General features: G+C 38.4%; 1 protein-coding gene across 2 annotated transcripts in view; it reads left to right on the top strand.

The window, feature by feature from the left end:
• ddx11 (DEAD/H (Asp-Glu-Ala-Asp/His) box helicase 11) overlaps positions 1-23,459 on the top strand; it is a 123,227-nt gene that overhangs the window by 18,771 nt on the left and 80,997 nt on the right. For both annotated transcript variants that reach the window (XM_028809293.2, XM_028809283.2), the window contains exons 4-7: positions 6,386-6,472; positions 8,123-8,277; positions 8,487-8,535; positions 13,372-13,479. In XM_028809293.2, the coding sequence (XP_028665126.1) occupies positions 6,386-6,472; positions 8,123-8,277; positions 8,487-8,535; positions 13,372-13,479 (399 nt within the window). The remainder of the gene's footprint in view (positions 1-6,385; positions 6,473-8,122; positions 8,278-8,486; positions 8,536-13,371; positions 13,480-23,459) is intronic.

Below are 23,459 nucleotides of genomic sequence, written 5' to 3'. Positions count from 1 at the left end.
AGTCCTTGAGGTGCCTTTTGGCAAACTCCAGGTGGGCTGCCATGTGCCTTTTACTAAGGAGTGGCTTCCGTCTGGCCACTCTACCATACAGGCCTGATTGGTGGATTGCTGCAAAGATGGTTGTCCTTCTGGAAGGTTCTCCTCTCTCCACAGAGGACCTCTGGAGCTCTGACAGAGTGACCATCGGGTTCTTGGTCACTTCCCTGACTAAGGCCCTTTTCCCCCGTTCGCTCAGTTTAGATGGCCGGCCAGCTCTAGGAAGAGTCCTGGTGATGTCGAACTTCTTCCACTTACAGATGATGGGACCTTCAAAGCAGCAGAAATTTTTCTGTAACCTTCCCCAGATTTGTGCCTCGAGACAATCCTGTCTCGGAAGTCTACAGACAATTCCTTTGACTTCATGCTTGGTTTTTGCTCTGACATGAACTGTCAACTCTGGGCCCTTATATAGACAGGTGTGTACCTTTCCAAATCATGTCCAATCAACTGAATTTACCACAGGTGGACTCCAATTAAGCTGCAGAAACATCTCAAGGATGATCATGGGAAACAGGATGCACCTGAGCCCAATTTTGAGCTTCATGGCAAAGGCTGTGAATACTTATGTACATATGCTTTCTCAAGTAAACTTTTTTTCACGTTGTCATTATGGGGTGTTGTGTGTAGAATTCTGAGGAAAAAAATGAATTTAATCCATTTTGGAATAAGGCTGTAACATAACAAAATGTGGAAAAAGTGAGGCGCTGTGAATACTTTCCGGATGCACTGTACATACACATATAGATAGACGCCGCATTCACTGTGTTTCCCAGTAGACGCAGATACGTCAGCCTTATTGCGAGTGGCAAAAGTGCTATTTAAACTAATACAGGTAGACGTGGACAACGGGTTTTGTGATGAAAAAACAATAATGTTTAAAACAGTATCGTTTACATACAACAGATTTTGGTGAATCGTTTAAATGCAATTATTTATATCCATTTATACACTAGTAATGGCAATTATTAAATAATAATAATTATTAATTATTATTATTAACCATTCCTCCCATATAAGTAACATTTCGGGGACTGCCTTCTTCTGTCTTCGAAACATTTCCAGATTTTGTCCTGTTCTTATGCAACACAACACTGAAGTATTGTTTAATGCCCGAGTCACGTCACGTATAGATTACTGTAATGGTATTCTATCTGGCATCCCACAAAAACTTATCAATTGCTTAGAACTGCTTCAAAATTCTGCTGCCAGGATAATATCCTGCTGTTGTAAATCCACTAAACATATTACACCTATTCTCTCTCAACTTCACTGGCTCCCAGTTAACTGCAGAATACAATACTAAATACAGCTCTTAACATTTAAAGCTCTCCACAACCTCACTGATCTCCTCCAGACTTACACTCCTGTCGCTCACTCAGATCTTGTACTTTGAGAGTATTCAGTCTGGCAATATGGTGCAGCCTTAGTTTGTGGAAGACAGACACAACTAAAGACATAAGCATAAAATGATGGTTGTCAATTTCAAACTGTGTTTCCTCAATGTGCTCCTTGAGAAAAAACATCAAGTTTGAGACATGTTAACAGCTAACAACAATCTACATAGTGACTAAATACGTTTAGCCAAAATGTTGTTTGGAGGCTCACTTGAGCACATAAATGCATAGCTTTGCTAGCTTAGCCTGGCTTAGCTAAAGTAAAGATTATAAAACGGGATTTTCTAACGGCCAAATATAACCAAAGCAATTGTTCAGCCTTACCTATGAAATGTAATCCCCCAGGATCTGGTTTGGAGCGTACAGCGGTTTGTACAGTCCCAAGCAGCACATTATTCATTACTTTACTCCATAGCAGTGCCACTCGCAATATGGCAGCGACATTGACGTACGATTCTGTTAGTCACGATGTGTCTAGTTATTCTATGTCAATGTTTAAATATGTCACCATGGCAATTTGTTGGCGTACATGCTTTACGTCAAGTTTAGTTTACTGGTTGTGTTGTGTTGTTTGGGCGCCACTTACTGACTTTGGGAAGCCGCTGGGTTTGACTGTTGGGCGCTGGGCGAGTGCGCTTTTGGCACGGGTTGCGTCTGGCATCCGTGCATATATACAACCTTCGTAAACATTACTAAGTGAAGGTTTTATATGCGGTGGTGTGCGTGTTCGAGCAGCGGTTGTATTGTGACCTGATGTTTAGTTTACAGGTTGTGTTATGTTGTTTGGGCGCTACCTACTGAGTCTGGGAAGCCGCTGGGTTTGACTGTGGGGTGCTGAGTCGCAGTGCGCGTGGCTTCGATTCGTCCTGCATCCGTGCATATATACAACTGTCGTTTAGTAATATAGATTCCAGCTCTGTGCACACCCATTCCTTGTGTCTCTTGGTTTGCTCAAGCCTAGCCTATGGTGATTGGCGCTGTATAATTCAGTTTATTGAGCAGTTATTCAAAGACTTACTTAATTAGCAGTTAAATTTTAAAGTGCAAGATGATTAATTTCAAAAAACTTAAAGCAAGATACTATGGAATACACCCTTCAGGTACTTAAAGTGCACTAAATATGAGTCCATCCTGCAATCCATTTTATAAACTTGAGTTTCTGCAATACACTACACCAGCAAATGAAAAACTGCTTAAACAAATCTAGCCTACCAGAGTTTCAGAGCTTCAGTAAGCTATCCCTGTACCTAACAAAATGAAAAAGATTCCCTACCTTGGGCATAAGTCCCCAGATCACATCTGTCAGGGGTATGGACTTAGGAGGGAGGATGCCCTGAGTTTAAACCGTTGTTTCCTCCTTTAGGTGTTCTGGGGATCTTATTTTCAAAAAAAAAATTTCTTACTACTGTGTGAAGTGATAAGTAAGTTGCCAGTAAAATGCAAACACATGACATTTAAGCTGAAACTGTTTCACTTGTGATCTATATCCAGAAAGGTCCATAATGTGTTTAAAGTAAATGTTTTGTTGATTAGTATATTTCAACGTCAGGCTTTTGAATAATTACACTGTACAACAAAGTTTTTGCTTCTTGAACACTGTTGGGTGTTTCTTATAGATTTTTGGGTGCTGATCACAAATATCACATCAAAATTTACCTATCACATACCATTTCAGAGAACTTCTGTGGAAGTTGACATCCTGGGCATGCCTGGGCAGGTCTGAACGAGCTTGACGCTGTCTCAGCATGGTATAAAGGTGGCTTGCATACACCGATCCTGCTCATTTGGTTTAATATAGATAGTGTGTATGTATGGTATCAGTATAGTAAGTATCTGTAGCAATATAACAGTAAGTAAGCTTGATGCTATAGATGTTTTGGTGTTGGGCGATATGTCTCGTTAATGTCGTAACAGCTGTGATACATTCTGCTATATCTGTGGCGAATATACACTTGCGCCTCAGACGTTGGATGACTGCTTTTGTGCAGAAAGCTTATCTATTTCGGCTGCAAAATTGGTGATCAAGACAAGGAATTGGCGCCTCACATTTGCTGTGCGACATGTGCTGTCAGTCTGAGTGCCTGGCTCAGAGGCACTCGAAAGACGATGCTGTTTACTGTTCCATTGATATGGCGAGAACAGAAAGACCATGTGATGGACTGTTACTTGTTTGACTAATGTGTCTGGTTTCTCTGCCAAAAACAAGAAGTCAATTGAATATCCTAATCTGCCTTCAGCAATGAGACCCGTGCCACATGACGACAGTCTTCCAATTCCGAAACCACCAGAGGATTGGACCTTAGACAGACCAGATGAAGAAACTGCAATGCATTGACCCGGATTTTGAACTGTACTCATCAGGCAATCCACATCTGATAACACAGTCCGAATTGATTTGGTCAGAGACTTAGGTCTGTCAAAAGCAAAAGTCGAGCTGCTGGGTTCGAGACTGCAGGAATGGTGTTTGCTGTCACCAGGTTTGAAAATTTCTGTGTTTTGAGGCCGACATCTTGATACTGTATAACCAAATTTTTTGCACAAGTCGACAGTCTCTGTTTCTGTTGTGACATTGAAGGATTGTTCTCGGCCTTGGGTTGTGATCACAACCCGGAAGAGTGGCGTCTCTTCATTGATTCGTCAATGTTAAGCCTGAAAGGTGTTCTGCTACACAGTGGTAACGTTTATCCATCAGTACCTGTTGGCTATGCAGCACACATGAAAGAAACGTATGAGAATATGGAACTGTTGCTGAAGCACTTCCAGTATAGCAGGTGCAACTGGAATGTCTGTGGAGATCTTAAAGTCGTTGCTCTGTTACTAGGACTGCAGCTTGGCTACACAAAGTACTGTTGTTTCATCTGTGAATGGGACAGCCGTGCCAAAGAGTCGCACTATTCTCGACAGAACTGGCCACTCCGTAAAAAGTTAGTACCAGGACAGAAAAATGTGGCACATGAATCTCTTGTCCACCCGACAAAGATATTTTTGCCTCCTCTTCACATAAAACTGGGACTCATGAAGAATTTCGTGAAAGCACTGAACAAGGAAGGCAAAGGTTTTTGTTATTTAAGACAGATGTTCCCAAGAATAACTGAGCCAAGATCAAAGAGGGCATTTTTGTTGGCCCCCCAGATCCGACATGTTATGAGTGACAAGCGGCTTGAAGATCTGTTAGTTGGGCTGGAAAAAATTGCCTGGAAGCCTTCAAAGACGTTGACAATTTTCTGGGCAAGTACAGAGCCCCAAACTACATTCAGCTGGTAGACAAACTTCTCAAAGCATACAAGACAATGTAGTGCAACATGTCACTCAAGATTAATTTCCTTCACTCACACTTGGACTTCTTCCCCGCAAATCTCTGTGCTGTCAGTGCCAAACACGGTGAAAGGTTTCACCAGGACATTGCTACGATGGAGAAACGATACCAGGGCAACTGGAATCCATCAATGCTTGCTGACTACTGTTGGACACTGCAATGTGATGCATCAGACATTGAATACAAAAGAAAATCGGGAGCAAAACACTTTTAATTCTGTTGAATTTAATAGCTTATGTAAAACATAAATGTGACTAAATACGTTATTGTCAGTAAACATATAAATGTCTATTTCTCAGAGTTCCTACGTGATGCAATAAAACCAAAACTACATTTGCATACCCAGTAGGTACCTGTCACAATCGGCAAAAACTTTTCAGGAAGTAAGACTTTTATATAAAAAAAAATGTTGTGCATTGTTATATATAATAAGTGCAGATAAAGCCAGGAGCTCGTTTTAATTAACATTAGACCACAAATGCACTCTGTTTCAATGTGTGTGACGCTGGACGAGTTCTGTGCCTGCCTGTTGGGCTCAGTCAGAAATATATTTAACTGCTGTCACTTATGAACAGATTGAAATTCTGTAAAGGATCATCTGTACCTTTTATATATCTGTCTTGCAACCTGTAAGCCGTGCTTCGTCAGCATGCCCGTGTTGACCAAACACAGGAAGCTCTGCAGTCTACTTGTGACTTTATGCTGTAGGAAGATAAGTAAATAAATCAAGGTAAATGACATTCAATATGGCTTTTATATAAGTAAAATGTTTTTCATATAAATACCATCACAAAACATCACAAACAGAACTTTGCATGATACCTTGGCAAGCTCGGCATGCCCTGCTGTTTCATTGAAGGACGTGTGTGTGTGTCAGATTCACTGGCAGGATGACCCCTGATCTCTTGCTGCATCCAAACAGTGCCTTCTTTTGCCTTTACGCCTGGTGCAACTGTATTGTTCTTATGTGTGAGTGGGTGTTTCTTGCGGGACTGGCTTCTGTTCTCTTTCTCCAATGTAGAACCCTCCTCCTCATCCGAGTTCACCACTGTTATAGCACTTCTTTATTTGAAAACAGCAGTGCCGGATCAGGGGGAATGTGAACGTGACTGAGAGAATAAAACTGAATTAAAAAAAGGCTAACCTTTACAAGTACCATAAATTTACACTGGCTGTTACAGACTCAACTCAAATGTATGTTTTTATTCTATAATAGTAACAATAAGAGCAGCTCACTACTGAAAATGGTAATTCTAGGAAGCACACAGAATCGAACTGACAACCTCTTGATAATGTGTCAGCAGTTCTTATCACTGCACTACTTAAGCGGTAGTGTCAGCATTGTACCTTAATCCAATTTCTTTTACAAAACAAAAGTCCCTGATGGAGAGGTGCAAAGGAATTTAAGATGGCCCAGAATTACAAGTTTTTTCGTAGGCTTCAGAGATTCTAGTGTTAAAGGGAAGGGACTTTAAAATGTGTTTATAATATGTGTATGTAAGTATGTATCTTCTTATCTACCTAATTTATACTGTTTATACTCCAAGTCTTGACTTTTTTTGTGTTTTTACATTTCTCCTTGGAGGGATAGCGATATTAGTCTTTGTAAGACTGTGTTTCAATTGTTACTTTCCAGGAGGAAGAGTTAAAGAGGAGAAAGAGAGAGGAACAGTTGGAGCAAATTCGACATAATTCTCAGCTCAGATATTCACTCAAGCGTAAGGTAATTTGGGACTGGTAACATGTCACTTTATCAGTGACAATTTTAACATCAGTACACTCTATCTGTTCCATTAATTAGAACGATGGTATCAATATATCAGAAAAGTGACAATGAAAACTGATGCCTCTTCCTTATCTTTTAAATTTTAAAGGCTGGTTGTGCAGTTTTTTTTTAAGGATATCATAAAATTGGGCCTGTGGTCTTTTTGTCTAACTTAAGGGGTTACATCTTTGTAATAGGATGTAATTTGAACTGAAAAATGATTGTCTTTTTGGTGGTGTTTGGATGTTGCATGTATTGTATTTATAAACATACGTGATGGTTCAGTACTTCAGTGGTTAGCATTGTTGCTTCACAGATCTAGCATCCTGGGTTTGAATCCTGTCCCTGCTCATTGAATGTTTGGAGTTTGCACATTCTTTCTGTGTCTATTTGGGTTTTCCCACTTGGTTATACTTTTTACTCCCACATCATTAAAGACATGCTAGTTTAATTGGCAATTCCAAATTCGTCTGTATGGGTTTCTATAGGTACTATGAATTTCTTCCCACATTCCAAAAATGTTTCTGTTAAGGTAATTTTCACCCTTAAATTGTCCCTTTTTTAGCAGTTCAGTATTATCAAGGATAGCTAATTACTATATCTGTTTAGTTCTTTACAATGTGCATAAATTTAGTTGTTGTACCTATTGATGTTGTTTTTTAGGAGTTAAAGTCGTGAAGCTTAAAGTATAGTTTAATCATGGCTTCATTGTTTATTTTATCAGAGGTTGTGGAGATAGCATTTTTCTATATGAAGAAGGAGGGAGCAGAAAAACAATATACACAAAGATATACACAAGCTCTTCCTACATGTTTGTCACCAAGCCTTTTACACTAATTGCGCAAATTGTGTCTAAAAGAATGCAGATGAATTTAAAGTCCCACTTAAAATTATCAACAACCAAAAAAAAAAAACAACCAACACTAAAATGTACAAATTAAAGTAGTTGTCAAGGGCACACTAATGCATGCCCAAGTGTCCTAAATTATTGTTTTATCTGGGAAAGTAAGTATTTGCCATTTCATCAAATCAAAAAAAAAGTTTAATGAAGGCCTGATTTTTTTTTTTTTTTCCTACTACAGTGTTTTAATAATTGTAGGTCCTATCTTGACAGCTAGTACATATCAGTTAGATCTTCATGAAAGGCATTGCTGGAAAAGAACTTACAGTGGCAACTTGGTCATATTGAATACTTTAACTTGTAATTTTGTCCAACTTCTGTAATAGCAAAATAATTCTGCAGCAAGGTCAGACTAATTTATGTAGCAGGTGCTCAGGCCACCACAGATTGCTGTACTGCCATCACATATATTAAGATAACTTAAGAACTTGTGTCATTGAATTACAAGTATTTTATACTAGTTAAAGGGCTTTAACTTGTTGGAACATTAACTTTTTTGTTTGATAGTAATTGAAATAGGTTGTTAACTTGGTGAGTGTCATCTTTAATTTTCCTGCCTTCATACTTCCCTACCCTATTCATATACAGTATATGCAGTACATTTAAGCATTTATAATATCATTTTAATTCACTGTCCTGTTCCTTAGTTTATAAGCTGATGTATATTCAGCTTATAAGTCCCTACTTTGTGCTCTTCTTTTCTGTAGAAAGATAATGTACATGAGGAAGCACTGAGATTACTACAGCTTAGCAAGGAATCTCAGGAGTCCCGTGCTGTGGACTGCTTGGAGGATGGAGAAGAGGAGCTGATTGTAGCAGAATATGAGAGTGATGATGATACAAAGCCCAAAAATCACATCAGGTTTAATATTTTATTATTTTGCATTTAATACTACATGGTTTGGCACAGATTTTGTTACTAAAGCCAAATTTAATTTTTTGTTTTGTAGTGTACTGCACAAAAATCAGTGCTACCTCATTATGTATTCTTGAATAAATATATTATACCTTGTATTGCAAATCTTGATTTCGCAATTAAATTCTTTGTCTTTTTCTTTCTCTCTCTCTCAGATATGTTGATGAAGATGATGGTGACCTTGAGGAAGAACATGTAACTAAGGTATGTCCCTTTTTCAAATTGCTACTGACATTTTTGTGTCCGATTAGAGGTAACATGTACCTTTTTGATTCAAAATTTCCTTTAACTATGTGTCTACTACAACTGAAGAGGCTACACACAGGAAAAGCTGTGGGAACTGACAATCCTTGAGGTTTTTAAGGCCTATGCTGACCAACTTTGTAGTATCCATCCATCCATCCATCCATCCATCATCCAACCCGCAATATCCTCTGCTTCCAATTCATTCTGTTATTAAATTTTCAGAATGTGCTACTCCAGTGAAAAGCATTTTGTATTGTTCTACTTCCAAAGAAGGCAGGTGACTATAGACTTGTGGTCCTTACATCCCACATCATGAAGACCTTTGAGAGGCAGTTCCTTGACTTTGATTCCTCTTGTGAAAGACCACTTGGAACCACAACAGCTTGCCTATCAGACAAAGATCAGAGTAGAAGATGCAGTTATCTGTCTACTCCGGAAGGCTTATCCCCATCTGGACACAGCTGGCAACACTGTTCGGATTATGTGTATTGATTTCTTCAGTGTCTTCAGTACCATCCAGCAATGTCTGTTAACACTAGAATTACCAGAGCCTATGAAAAAACTCGTAGATCCGTTCGCACCAATCCGCCATCGCCTTTTGTCTTCTAAATGTGTAGATAAAGACGAGCTGCAAGCAGCTGGCTATTCCATCCCCCCACCGACTTAGAACGTGCACGAACTTCTCTGCCTTGATTGATTATCTGGGAGTGAAGTGGAGTTTTAGAGTGGAAATAATAGATCGTTATTTGGAACACACACATTTCATGTGTGTTCCGTTTCTACAGTAATCTGTATAAACACATTTTTAAAACCGAAACGTTTTTCATATTCAAGTAGTAAATGACAAAATGTTGGCATAAACTATATAATGTATGAAGCCTGAAGTCCAAATATCAAAGAAACACTTTCACGAAAGGTACAAATATAACAGAACAAGTGCGCTTTTATTCAAAAATATAACTGCTGAAAAAAAAAAAAGCCGCCTAAGTGTACGACATTGACACTCATTTACTATGACTGCCGCCGTGGCGCAACAGTATCAGTTGCTGACTGGAAATCAAGAGGTCACGAGTTCGATCCTGCTCGACTTCCTTTTGAGAAGTGAACTGCTCATATTTTTACTATTTTAGAATAAAAAGATACATTTGATTTCAGTCTGTAACAGCCGGTGTAATTTGATATTTGTAAAGGTTAGCTTTGTTTTTGTTTTTCTTTTATTCACTTTTCATTCTCTCAGTCGCGTTCAGGATCCTTCCCTACCCCATCTGACACTGCTGTTTTCACATAAAGACACGCTATAGCTCTGCAGTGTATCACGATACATACGACCGCGTATTTTTTTTTTCCCCCAATCTTGCCAGTCCCCACATGTTGCTGTATGCAGTTTCTTTTGTACTCCAGGACATGCAGAGGAAAGCATAGTAAAGAGCAGTAACTTCAGCGCTATGTGCAATCATCAGACACTCCCCATCTGACACTGCTGTTTTCACATAAAGACACGCTATAGCTCACCCAAGGAGCGCCCTTCCTACATTTACGACATGTGTACTTGTTGCAGTGTACACACCTCTCTGTGCTATGGTTCCTATTACACTGAACAAGCACCTGTAATTTGCAGCTCTATTCATTATCTCAAAACACCACGCACATTCACAGTAATTCCCAGTTATGTCCACCATTCACACCCACACCAACAACCATACAGAACTGATTCCACATCAGAGAATTTCCAGTTCCAGCATAAATTCACACCCAATCTGACGCTGTTCATTTTCAAATAATATTACATTAGTGTGATGATGTTTTCACATATATTGTCTTTCTTTCAGGTGTGTAATAGAAACCACAGCATTGAGAGAAGTGAGTACATTGTAACAGGTACAAACGTTGGTAAATGTAAGAAAGACGATCCTTGCATGTGTGTGAATTGTGAACATTTGAATCTGATGATTGCATATAGCGCTGTCTTATACAGTGCGCTTATTTAGTGCGCACAAGAACATGCAGGTGGCCAGTTGCTGTGTGCTACAACATGCTGGCGGTGAGCAGCGCACATTTTAAAAAAAGAAAGACAAATATATGTGACGTTTTGATGAAATCCTTTCATGACGCGAATAGTACCAATCAGAAAACATCGTCGAAGTAATGCAATATTATTTGAAAACGAACAGCGTCAGATCGGGTGTGAATTTATACTGTGGCGCTGTTAGAGTCAGATCAGAAGCTGAATAAGCTCCTGTTCTGACTCTAAGTAAAAAAGCATGAATTAATCAACAGAAATAACCGCGATCGACATTTTAAACTTTAACGATTTACAGTGCATACCAATTTATAAATTTTATGTCTGTTTGAGGTTACAAAGAAAATAAAACACTTCTTCCCCAGCGAGGAATCGAACTCTGGTCTCTAAGGCATGGCAAGGCTGCTGTGCTCTGATTCTGCAAATCTTAGTGTTACGCCACGGAAGGTGTTATATCATCTTTGAACCTTTTGTGAAAGTGTTTTTTGATATTTGGATGTCAGGCTTCACACATTCTATAGTTTTATGCCTACATTTTGTATCATTTGTTACTACAATATGAAAAAGTTTCTGTTTTAATAATGTGTTTACACAGATTACTGTAGAAACGGAACACACATGAAATGCATGTGTTCCAAATAACGATCTATTTTCACTGTAAAACTCCAGCAGTTCAGTCACTCCCAGATAATCAAACAAGGCATGAGCTGGGAAAACTTAGTGAACGTTCTGCGATGGTGGGGGATGGAATAGCCAGCTTCTTGCTGCTCCTCTTAATCGGCACATTTAGAAGACAAAAGAGAGGTGAGAACGGTTTTAAGGTGGGCTGGATCTATGAGTTTTTTTGTAGACTCTGGTAATTCTAGTTTTAAGGGGTAAGTTCAGAAACATGCAGGTGGATGAGCTAAGATGTCCTACATAATGGACTGTCTGTCCAGCTGATTGCAGTTTGTGACCCTCAGATACTCTGCCTGGAATGGATGTGAACAACACTGGTGCTCCACTAGGAATCCATCCTGTCTCTTTTTCTCTTTGCCATAAAAAAAAAGCTCAGATTATACAGTAAATATAACACAATGTCATGTTACTTACAAAATTCTGTGATTATTCTGTACTAATGGGTGTGTATTCACAAAGGGATTGAGAAAGATTATAGGAGTCGGGTGGAGAAATTGGTTTCTTGGTACAAAGACAATTGTCTGTAACTTAACATAAGCAAAACCAAGGAACTGGTTACTAAAGTACACATCAGTGATGGGATTGACTGGTTTAGTGACACAGATGAACTTTATAAGAAAGGGCAAAGCTGTGGTATACTAGTGTGATAACATCATTTCAAGAGAAGCCCACCAAATCAATAAGCTGATTAAGATAAAAAGCTCAGTTATGAGACGCATGCTCAACCCACTGAGGACGATAGTGAAGGGGAGAGAATAAAGAAAATTATCAGCAACTCTGCACATCTTCTCTCTGATATACTAAAATTTAGTACCTTTAGCCAATAAATTATTTAGAAGAAGTATGTCAAGAAATGCTACTTGGACTTCTTTATAGCAACGGCAACACACCTTTATAATGCCTCACTGTGACTATTTGTTTATCTGTTGCCAAGTCAGACGTTTTCATTCTATAATACTAGTTGTGTATTTGTTTGTTTTGATATTTATTTTAGATTTATAATTTATACTGTCTTTTCTAATTATTTTTGTTATAGCTTCTTGACATTAACTACTCATGTTTGTATGTTCTGAGTCAATGTAATCTAATGTTAGCTCTTTGTCATTAAGCATTTAGTTTTCTTGCTGCGTCTTCTTTATTTTGACTTAATATTGTTTGTGAAAATGAGATGAGATGTAATGTATGAACATTATTTCTGCATAGGTTATTTACAGTACTTTTAACAACAACATAACATTTTTTATTTTTTCAATTTCGTAGGTGCATAAATATGTGTGTTTTTGTTACTTTAAATGTTTACTCCTGATTTTTTTTTTTGATGTGTGTAAAAGTATATTTTAAATTTTACATTTCTTAAATTAACTTTGTTGATGTTGATAAAACTGAGGTGTTAGTTGACACTGTGACGTAACCTCTAGGCTTATGTGAGACATTGATCGAGTCAGTTAACTGGTGTTTTCAACAATTATATTTAAGATAGATGACAAGTTTTTATATTTAAACATGTACAGTAGTATAGTTCAGTATTTGCAAATCACCTTGAAATGATGTTCATTATAGAACAAGTGCTTTTAAAAAAAATGCTTTTATCTTCAAGTATCTTCAAATCTCACTTCAGTCAAGTGCTTTCCATAACATATGATGTACAAGGCTTGGTTAATGTACAGTATGTGATGCTTACATGTAGCTGCATGTCAGTTTAGCCACTTTATGACTAGAATAAGACAGTGTATCATCCCTAAAAGTTTAGATAAACTCCTGTGTTATAGATCTGTTTTCATCATTCTAGTCTTATGTTAGCAAATCTTCACTCACTCAGTTTCCTGATAGTGAAAGAAAAGCCCTAATTGTAAATAAGTTAGAACACTTTTTTTTTTTAACACTGTAAGAACATATGGAAAAATGTATGCCCTCTGAATCACAGGAAATTTATTTTTTAATTAAGTGAATTTATTCATTTTTAATTTTTATTTTTTTTTATTAAGGTAACTTGTTTGATCTTTTTTTGATTATTTTGTAACTATTGTGAGAAATATGTAGTTTATTGCAATTCATATTTTAGGCAGTAATCAATAACAACTTTCTTACTACTTCAGGTCTATTATTGTAGTCGGACACATTCGCAACTTGCCCAGTTTGTACATGAAGTACAGAAAAGTCCTTTTGGCAAAGAGATCAGGCTCATTTCACTGGCATCCCGTCAGGTATTCTTTTTTTTCTTCTGTTACAAATTCAACACACAATTGTTAAAGGCTTTTGGCAAGTGTTCATTATTAAGCTTATTATGATGTTAGTTTCTGTATTAGCTGAAACTATTTGCTTATTGGTGCTTAAGATTGTTTTTAAGGTGTGCTCTTTAAGTGACTCTAAATGTGAACCTGCTAATTCAGTTCTTTTTAGATTGCTTCATCTCATCATTTTTGCACTATGCACTTTTATCTGACATCAGTTCTTCTTGCCTTTTACACATTTCAAACGTCATGTTTGCTTTATTCATTTTCACACAACATCTTATCAGCATTTGGTTTATATTTTTACTGAAGAACTTTTCCCAATTCTTTTCTAAATATAGATTATATTTAGATGCATTTTTATTCTGTCCTTCTGCTGTTTTGAAATAGTCAGTGTCCATGTTAAAGAAGTACCATTTCCTTTATAACTGACATTTCAGTTTTTAGTTGATTGTTTTGTCATGAACATTTTTTAATGGTTTGTCGTGCTTCTTGCTGTTTGAACCTTTAGTTAAAAGGTGATTATGAAATATAATCTCACAGGATTTTAGAAACATTTGGATTATGCTGTGTTAAATACTTTTCCCGTTTATATCCTGCCATTCTATTTTAAATCGCTTCATTAAATTATAAGGCACAAGGAGCCTAAGCCTGTTCTGGAAACATCTGGCATAAGCCTGGGTCCATCCCTGAGTGGCATGCCAGTCCATCGCATGGCACATTTTTTCACACACTCACAATTTATTTGCAGTTACTAGTAACAATGTACATACCTGTCATATATTTTGGTATAAAGGTGGAAAACTGTAGTAACCACAGAAAAACCATGCAAATATGGACAGTGATGATGGCGGTATTCAAATCTAGCTTCCTAGAGTTGTGAGGGTGGGGAGTGGAACAGTAGTTAACAGTCTAAGCCTTAAAATCCTGTGACAGTATCACCATGAATAGTGGTTTTATTGGTATTTCCTGTTTACAACTAGTTATTATGTTTTTAAGTACACAGGTAATAATCTTTTATTTCTGTAATGCTGTGTTCTGGAGACATCACACAGTAAAGTCTCTTTTTTCAGAGATTGTGATGTCCTTATTATCATGCCAACATTGAGATGCACAGTTTAAGCCAAGTCAGTAAGTAAAGGCTTATTTTTTCCCTCCGGTAATAGTGATTCATGAACTAGTTCTCCTGTTACTGAATGTTTTGGAAGAGCCTTCTGCCAGTGTAATTTTGCTTCCTTAAAATATAAAGAGGCTTGGACTGTTGCCTAATAATACCCTTCATTGAAGAACTAAGCAAATAAAATATGTAAAGAGTCGTGCCTCCTGACGATGTGATAGGGAAGCCCAGTGGTGGCTTAACAATATTTTTTATTTGCTTTACTTGCTTCTTTTAGGTTTGGTCTTTGTTCATCATTTTTTCTACAACTCTATAGCTTTGAGTTCCTTTGGCTTTATATACTAGGTTAAGGCTACCGACAGGAAGCATAATCCTGCTATGATCTCATACAGAGTATAATATGCTACTTCCACAAGTTGAGGAGGGTAAAAAAATACTTGCCAAAAGAACCAAGCTCAGTTGGAATCTTTCTCTTTGACAATGACGATGCTTTAATTACTGGCTAAATCAGCTGATATGTTTAATTCCTTTAAATTTCAAATATGTTAAATGGATTGACATTTCACTCATTTAAAGATGATGAATATTGAACTATGTATATATATGTTGTAATAAAGCGCTATATAGCGCCCGACCCGGCACAGACTGACGCAGAGGCACGTATAAAACCACAAGAGAGTTTTATTTTTCTTTAGCTGGAGGGCACATCTTCCCTGTGAGCCCCCCCAGCCACAACACATTCCCAAAGCACTTTAATTCAGTCAACACACAACTCTCCACCCTGGCACCACCACTCCTCCCAGGTAACCTCGTCCTCTTCCACCCGATTCTGGCTCCTGAGTGGTGGATGCAGGCCCTTTTTATAGCCCACTTCCGGGTGGGGCTGTAGAGGTGTCCATAAAGGCTCCAGGATCCATGCAGCACCCCCTGGTGGCCACCCCAGGTCCCCACGGGGTTGTGGAGAACTCCATCTCCCATTGAGCCCTGCGGGAAACTGAGGCACCAACATCACCCAGGGATGCTGCCACCAAGCGTCCTGGGGGAGGTACTGAGGAGCCCATGGCTGCACCCCCGGAACATATGCAGCAGGGCCATCCCGGCCGGGCATGGGACCTGGCCGCCCGTTACACAGAAACACATACAGTATATACATTGTGTGTGTGTGTGTGTATATATATATATATATATATATATATATATATATATATATATATATATATATAAAATAAATAATATGCTGCCATTTTTCTGCACCCCAGTTCCTATGTTTTCGTGCATACTTGAGTCGCTTGGCCTTGTTTCCACGTCGGAGATATGGCTTTTTGGCTGCAACTCTTCCATGAAGACCACTTCTCTAGACAGTAGATGGGTGTACCTGGGTCCCACTCGTTTCTGCCAGTTCTGAGCTGATGGCACTGCTGGACATCTTCCGATTTCAATGGGTAATAAGCTTGATGTGTCTTTCATCTGCTGCACTAAGTTTCCTTGGCCGACCACTGCGTCTACAATCCTCAACATTGCCCGTTTCTTTGTGCTTCTTCAAAAGAGCTTGAACAGCACATCTTGAAACCCCAGTCTGCTTTGAAATCTTTGTCTGGGAGAGACCTTGCTGATGCAGTATAACTACCTTGTGTTACGTAAATCTGGAGGCATCTGCCAGGTGGCAGTGCGAGATATTATCATGGCAAGAACACGTCCGGCTTCTCTGTGTTGTGAATTGTCTAGAACACCCATTAAATTCTGATGACACCTTACCGCAATATCTCTGAAAAGGATGTTTATTGATTAAATCCAGGGATGCGTCCATTCCAGCAAGCATTGGGCACGAGTGAGAAACAATCCCTGGACGAGGCCTCGGCTCATCGCAAGGTGAATACAAGCACACACATACACTAGCGTCATTTTAGCGGCACCAAATCCCCAAATCTGCATATCTTTGGAAGGAAACTGGAGCACACTGAGGAAACCCAGCAGGAAAACATGTAAACTCCAAGCAGGGAATATCGGCGACATGACTCCCTGCAAGACAGCAGCACTAACGCTCCGCCACTGTATCACCCCCATGTGTGTAATTATTAACAGTATTCATTATTTAAACGAAATTACCGATTTATCTGTAAAATGTAATATACATACTTTAATGCTTTTTATCATGAAAGTGATAAGTATAAATCTAAGCATTCTAAATGTGCAGAGAGTTGGAATATCATACATTTAATGTGCTCAGTGTGGCGATCTATTGCTGGCGATCCGCTGCTGTCAGGACCAGAGGAAGCCCTAGAAAAAAAGACGGCACAGAAGAAGATATGTGAGACTTTTAAAATGTATTGTTTCATTACGATCGGGAATATGCGACGCTTGAATATAAAAGCACCACGAATACATCTGTATGTCGGCATTTTGCTTCACCACAAACTTTGCTTCAAACATCGAATCGCGCACACTGGTCTTGTAAGATCCGCAAAGTGGCTTTCTGTCACATGTATATAGTACACAGAGACTCTGATGTCACATTCCAACTTTTAGCACACTGTGCCCCCCGACTTTTTGCTGGTACTGCAACTCGCGCATGCGTTGTGTTAATTTCTGAGGACCTGATCAGAGAAAGCATCAAATGATTGCTGAGAACGCATAGCAGCCATGATGCGGGCACGTACGCATTCTGAGCGTCAAGTATAAACAAGCCCTAATATGATTCAAAAGAAGCTGTAAGAGAGGAGGCAAAGTTAAAATCTAAAAGTAGCATCAAGACAATCAATATACAAAAACGTAATAGTACATGACAAAGTTAATTCATTCTGGGTATTTTAATATTTAGCTTTCTAGAGATAAAAAGAATATATAAATTGGCAAAATATTAAAAAACATTGGCCTGCATGTATAGCAGCTGTTGACTTGGAATGACTGAGCTTAAGGTTACCATTTTATTCCACCAAAATTGTTCACTGTCATACATTACAGAGTGGTGATACTGGGTTGCCTAAATCTGTCAAGAAAGGTTTAGATTGGTATTTCCTAATGGTTGTGGACACACAAGGATTAATTTTGTCTGGAATCTGTACAATGGAGTTGTGTTTCTTGGTCCTCTTGACAGAATAACTTTATTGAAGCTTTATTTATTATATTAGAATTTAGTTAAACCATGCCATTATTATTAAAAGGCTTAAAGAATGAAATTTAAAATGCATTTTTATTAGTTTAAACACATTGTATTGTGTTTTGTGTTGTTTAATTTAATTTCTGTTTTGCCCATGGAAAGTGCATGATATAAAAAAAGAAACAATTGAATGAAAATAGTGCCTTTATACATCTATATAGTGATTAGCAAACAGGCCGTGTTCGAGAAAGAGTTGTTGTTAATATGTAATATTGGGAAAAAGAATGTGAAACAATATATAGAGAAGCTGTAAGGAATTATAAACAAGGAGAACAAGATTGGACCCAGCACAAATTCTAATAGATTTCAGTAGGTGGTGTATGTGAAGATTAAATGGTACATTTTCATGAAAGATCTGTAAAGTCTTAGAGGTATAGGTTACTGACAGAAAAAAGAAAGGACCTATGTGAATTGTATTTTGGTGCTTCGGGCCACAACAAATCTCCAAATCAGATTTAGCATTTGGACATTTAGCATGGAATTTAAATTCTTTAATTGTCTGAAACCATATTGGTGAGTTGAAGGGCATTCGTTATTTCTGTGGCTCCAGTCTCCTTCATAAGTTCACCATCGGATTTGCTTATAGCATGAGAAGGCCATAACATATGATTTACATTGTTGCTATGCTCATCAAACCATTCATTGACCATCTATGTGTTGTGGATATTTGCATCCTCACTGGCATTTGACTTGTCCTCTTTGGAAAGCAAATAGTAACTGCAAAAACACAATATGGACGATAGTTTATTTCGGCACTGACATATGTAAGGTCTCTTCTACTGTTAGTATGGCTGTGCATCTTGTCTGGAGGCTTCCTGTGAGACTTATTTTATGCTTCTTACAGCTTCCTACTAGCCAGGAACGCTGTTCTAACAGGTAATGTGCTTCTGCATAACGTAACCCCAGTATCCCTCTCCATGGAAGATCTCAATGGCTGAGACACAACTACTCTGGACACATCCCCATATTGAAACAAGTGTTTTGCTTTTAACCTTTTTACAGGCTTCTTCACACAATCCACCACTATGCCTCCTTCCTTTCCTAAAAATACACTAATTTTTTTTATATGCATTTGCCAACACTGAAGTTGTTTTTCATCTAACATTTTGTTATCTAATATATAATTTAGTCAGTCATTCTGTTTGTTTGGAATATGGTTGAATAATCCCCAATCTTTATTGGAAGACATACCTATCTTCAGGCCCTCTTAACATCTGATTTTTTTTAAAAGCTGCTGCCTAAATATATGTTCAGTCAAATGGAATAAAGCAGGGTTTGTTTGTTTGTATAGCCAACAAAACAAAGAATATCATTAAATTTTATTACATTGACCATATGTCTTGATAAAAACCAATTAAATCTGCTGAGCTTATAAAGCCATCATCAGTTCCTTTAGTGTTAATCATTTAATAATTTTGTAATTTGTTTCAGAAATAGGGCGGCACGGTGGCGTAGTGGTAGTGCTGCTGCCTCGCAGTTAGGAGACCCAAGTTCGCTTCCCGGGTCCTCCCTGTATGGAGTTTGCATGTTCTCCACGTGTCTGTGTGGGTTTCCTCTGGGTACTTTGGTTTCCTCCCACAGTCCAAAGACATGAATTGGTGATTCTAAATTGTTCCGTGTGTGTGTGCCGTGGTCAGGGTGGCGTCATTATTTCTTTCAATGTAGATGTCCAGGAAGCTGATGTGTCGATTCATTTCTTTTTCCATGGTGAATTGGATTGCAGGGAATATTGTGTTGATGTGGTTGTAGAACTCATTCAGCTGGTCATTTTTTAGTATGACGAATGTGTCGTCTATGTAGCGTATCCAAATTTTGGGTGTGAACTGGGATAGAGCCGCATTTTCAAATCGCTGCATTACCAGTTCCACTAGAAGTCCTGATAACGGCGATCCCATTGGCATACCTTCTTTTTAAATGTAGTATTTGCCGTTGAAATGAAAATGAGTTTTTTGGCAGAGTGATATTCAGTGCATTATGTCTTTAGTGGACAGTTTGGTTCTTGTCTCTATGGTGGGATCACTTTCCAGTCTCAATAATGTTTCTGTGGCCAGATGAATTGGAATCATGGTATATAGCGACACGACGTCAAACGAGACCATGACCTCGTCCTCGGAGACGGATACTTCTTTCAAGCGTTGTAATACCAACTCGGCACTGTTCACAGAATATGCCGAGTCATACGTTAAATGTTTGAGTAACTGAAAAGTCTTTTTGACAAGTTGTAAGATGGTCCACCTATTAGGCCGACCACTGGTCTGAATTTCAGTGGTGTTTTATGTATTTTTGGGAGTCTGTAAAATTCGGGGCAGTTAGCATCATTGGATTTCATTTTGTAATAGTTCTGTGCATCCAGGCGGTTGTTATTTCGGAGTTTGGTCAGAGTAGTGTTTATTCTATTAAGCGTGGTTTTTGTTGGGTTATTGTTCAGTTGTTAAGTGTTGGTGTCAGAAAACAATTGTGTATTGTTCTTTGTCTAATACGACAGTTGCGCCTTCTTTGTCGGCTGGTGTGATGATGCTATTGTCATTTTGTAGCGATCTTAGAGCTTTCTGTTCTTTTGTGGAAATATGTGTGTTCGGTTGTCCTGTGTGTAACTGACTTAGCCCCCAAACCCTCCGTAACTTTTGCTATATATTGCCTTTAATTCTTGTAAGTCTAAGCATTATCCTCTGATGAAGGCCCCTGGTAGGGACTGAAAGCTCAGGAATAAAAACTACTTTTTGATACGTGATTCATTTTCTCCCTTTGTGGATCTCCACCTGCATATACTGTGTATATACTGTATGTGTGTGTGTGTGTGTATATATATATATATATATATATATATAATATACAGTACTGTGCAAAAGTTTTAGGCAGGTGTGAAAAAATGCTGTAAACAAAGAATGCTTTCAAAAATTGAAGTGTTAATCATTTATTTTCATCAATCAACAAAATGCAGTGAATGAACAAAAGAGAAATCTAAATCAAATCAATATTTGGTGTGACCAACCTTTGCCTTCAAAACAGCATCAATTCTTCTAGGTACACTTGCACACAGTTTTTGAAGGAACTCGGCTGGTAGGTTGTTCCAAACATCTTGGAGAACTAACCACAGATCTTCTGTGGATGTAGGCTTCCTCACATCCTTCTGTCTCTTCATGTAATCCCAGACACACTCGATGATGTTGAGATCAGGACTCTGTGGGGGGCATACCATCACTTCCAGGACTTCTTGTTCTTCTTTACGCTGAAGATAGTTCTTAATGACTTTGGCTGTATGTTTGGGGTCGTTGTCCTGCTGCAGAATAAATTTGGGGCCAATCATACGCCTCCCTGATGGTATTGCATTATGGATAAGTATCTGCCTGTATTTCTCAGCATTGAGAACACCATTAATCCTGACCAAGTCTCCAACTCCATTTGCAGAAATGCAGCCCCAAACGTTCAAGGAACCTCCACCATGCTTCACTGTTGCCTGTAGACACTCATTATTGTATCGCTCTCCAGCCCTTCGACGAACAAACTGCCTTCTGCTACAGCCAAATATTTCAAATTTTGATTAATCAGTCCAGAGCACCTGCTGCCATTTTTCTGCACCCCAGTTCCTATGTTTTCGTGCATACTTGAGTCGCTTGGCCATGTTTCCACATCGGAGGTACGGCTTTTTGGCTGCAACTCTTCCATGAAGACCACTTCTGGCCAAACTTCTCCAGACAGTAGATGGGTGTACCTGGGTCCCACTCGTTTCTGCCAGTTCTGAGCTGGTGGCACTGCTGGACATCTTCCGATTTCAATGGGTAATAAGCTTGATGTGTCTTTCATCTGCTGCACTAAGTTTCCTTGGCCGACCACTGCGTCTACGATCCTCAACGTTGCCCATTTCTTTGTGCTTTTTCAAACGAGCTTGAACAGCATATCTTGAAACCCCAGTCTGCTTTGAAATCTTTGTCTGGGAGAGACCTCTTGCTGAAGCAGTATAACTACCTTGTGTCTTGTTGCTGTGTTCAATCTTGCCATGACATGAAACTGTCTTCCACAACCTCACCTTGGTAGCAGAGTTTGGCTGTTCCTCACCCAGTTTTAAGCCTCCGACACAGCTGTTTCTGTTTCAGTTAATGACTATGTTTCAACCTACGTGTGACATTGATGATCATTAGCACCTGTTTGGTATAATTGGTTGATCATACACATGACTATAATCCTACAAAATCCCTGACTTTGTGCAGGTGTACCTATAAGAATTTATGCTGGTTTGAAGGCAAAAGGTAGTAACACCAAATATTGATTTGATTTAGATTTTTCTTTTGTTTGCTCACTTTGCATTTTGTAAATTGATAACAATAAACAATCATTATTTATATTTCTGAAAGCATTCTTTGGTGGTCACACCAAATATTGATTTGATTTAGATTTCTCTTTTGTTCATTCACTGCATTTTGTTGATTGATGAAAATAAATGATTAACACTTCCATTTTTGAAAGCATTCTTTGTTTACAGCATTTTTTCACACCTGCCTAAAACTTTTGCACAGTACTGTATGTATGTATATATATATATATATATATATATATATATATATATATATATATATATATATATATAAAATAAATTATATATATAAGTACTTAAGATTTTCAGAAAGAACAGCAGGTTATATATAACATTGGATACATATAATAGCTGCATAGAAAACTAAAGATAGGTAAATATTGGATACACAAAGCATTAAATAGAAAAAAAGACAGTAAACCAAGTAAAATATTACATTTGATACTAGAAGAAAACCCTGAAAAAATAACAAAATGTCTGATATAACACACACACAAATTATCCTGAGCATTTAAACAGAGAAGTAAACTGAAACATAGGGCAGAATGTTAGGTTAAGTTAAATGTCTTCCTTGACAAATTGAGTCAGCTGATCTAGTTAATTTAGTTAGGTCATTCAAAGTCTTGGCGCTATGGAGCTGAAGGCCCTTTTACCCATAGAGTGCAGGATAGTATGGAGAGCAACAAGACTGCCAGAATCAGTGGATCTTACTGGGCAAATTGGATCATAGTGATGGAGAAGGTCACTTATGGACCATTTAAGGCTTTGTAGGTTATTGATAGAATTTTATATCCAATCCTGTAAGATTAAAGGGAGCCAGTAAAGGTAAAGCAGGATGGATCTTATGTGCTTGCTGTTGCTGGTCCTTGTAAGGACTCTTGCAGCAGAGTTTTGAATCATCTGCAGCTGTAATAGAAGATTAGAAGTGGCACCTGCTAGTAGGAATACAGTAATCCCTCCTCCATTGCGGGGGTTGCGTTCCAGAGCCACCCGCGAAATAAGAAAATCCGCGAAGTAGAAACCATATGTTTATATGGTTATTTTTATATTGTCATGCTTGGGTCACAGATTTGCGCAGAAACACAGGAGGTTGTAGAGAGACAGGAACGTTATTCAAACACTGCAAACAAACATTTGTCTCTTTTTCAAAAGTTTAAACTGTGCTCCATGACAAGACAGAGATGACAGTTCTGTCTCACAATTAAAACAATGCAAACATATCTTCCTCTTCAAAGGAGTGAAGCAAACAAATCAATAGGGCTGTTTGGCTTTTAAGTATGCGAAGCACCGCGGCACAAAGCTGTTGAAGGTGGCAGCTCACACCCCCTCCGTCAGGAGCAGGGAGAGAGAGAGAGACAGAGAGAAAT

Source organism: Erpetoichthys calabaricus, chromosome 1 (assembly GCF_900747795.2).
Source record: "Erpetoichthys calabaricus chromosome 1, fErpCal1.3, whole genome shotgun sequence".
NCBI lineage: Eukaryota > Metazoa > Chordata > Cladistia > Polypteriformes > Polypteridae > Erpetoichthys > Erpetoichthys calabaricus.
The sequence above is the reverse complement of the archived record's forward strand: the minus strand, read 5'-3'. Positions and strand labels throughout refer to the sequence as shown.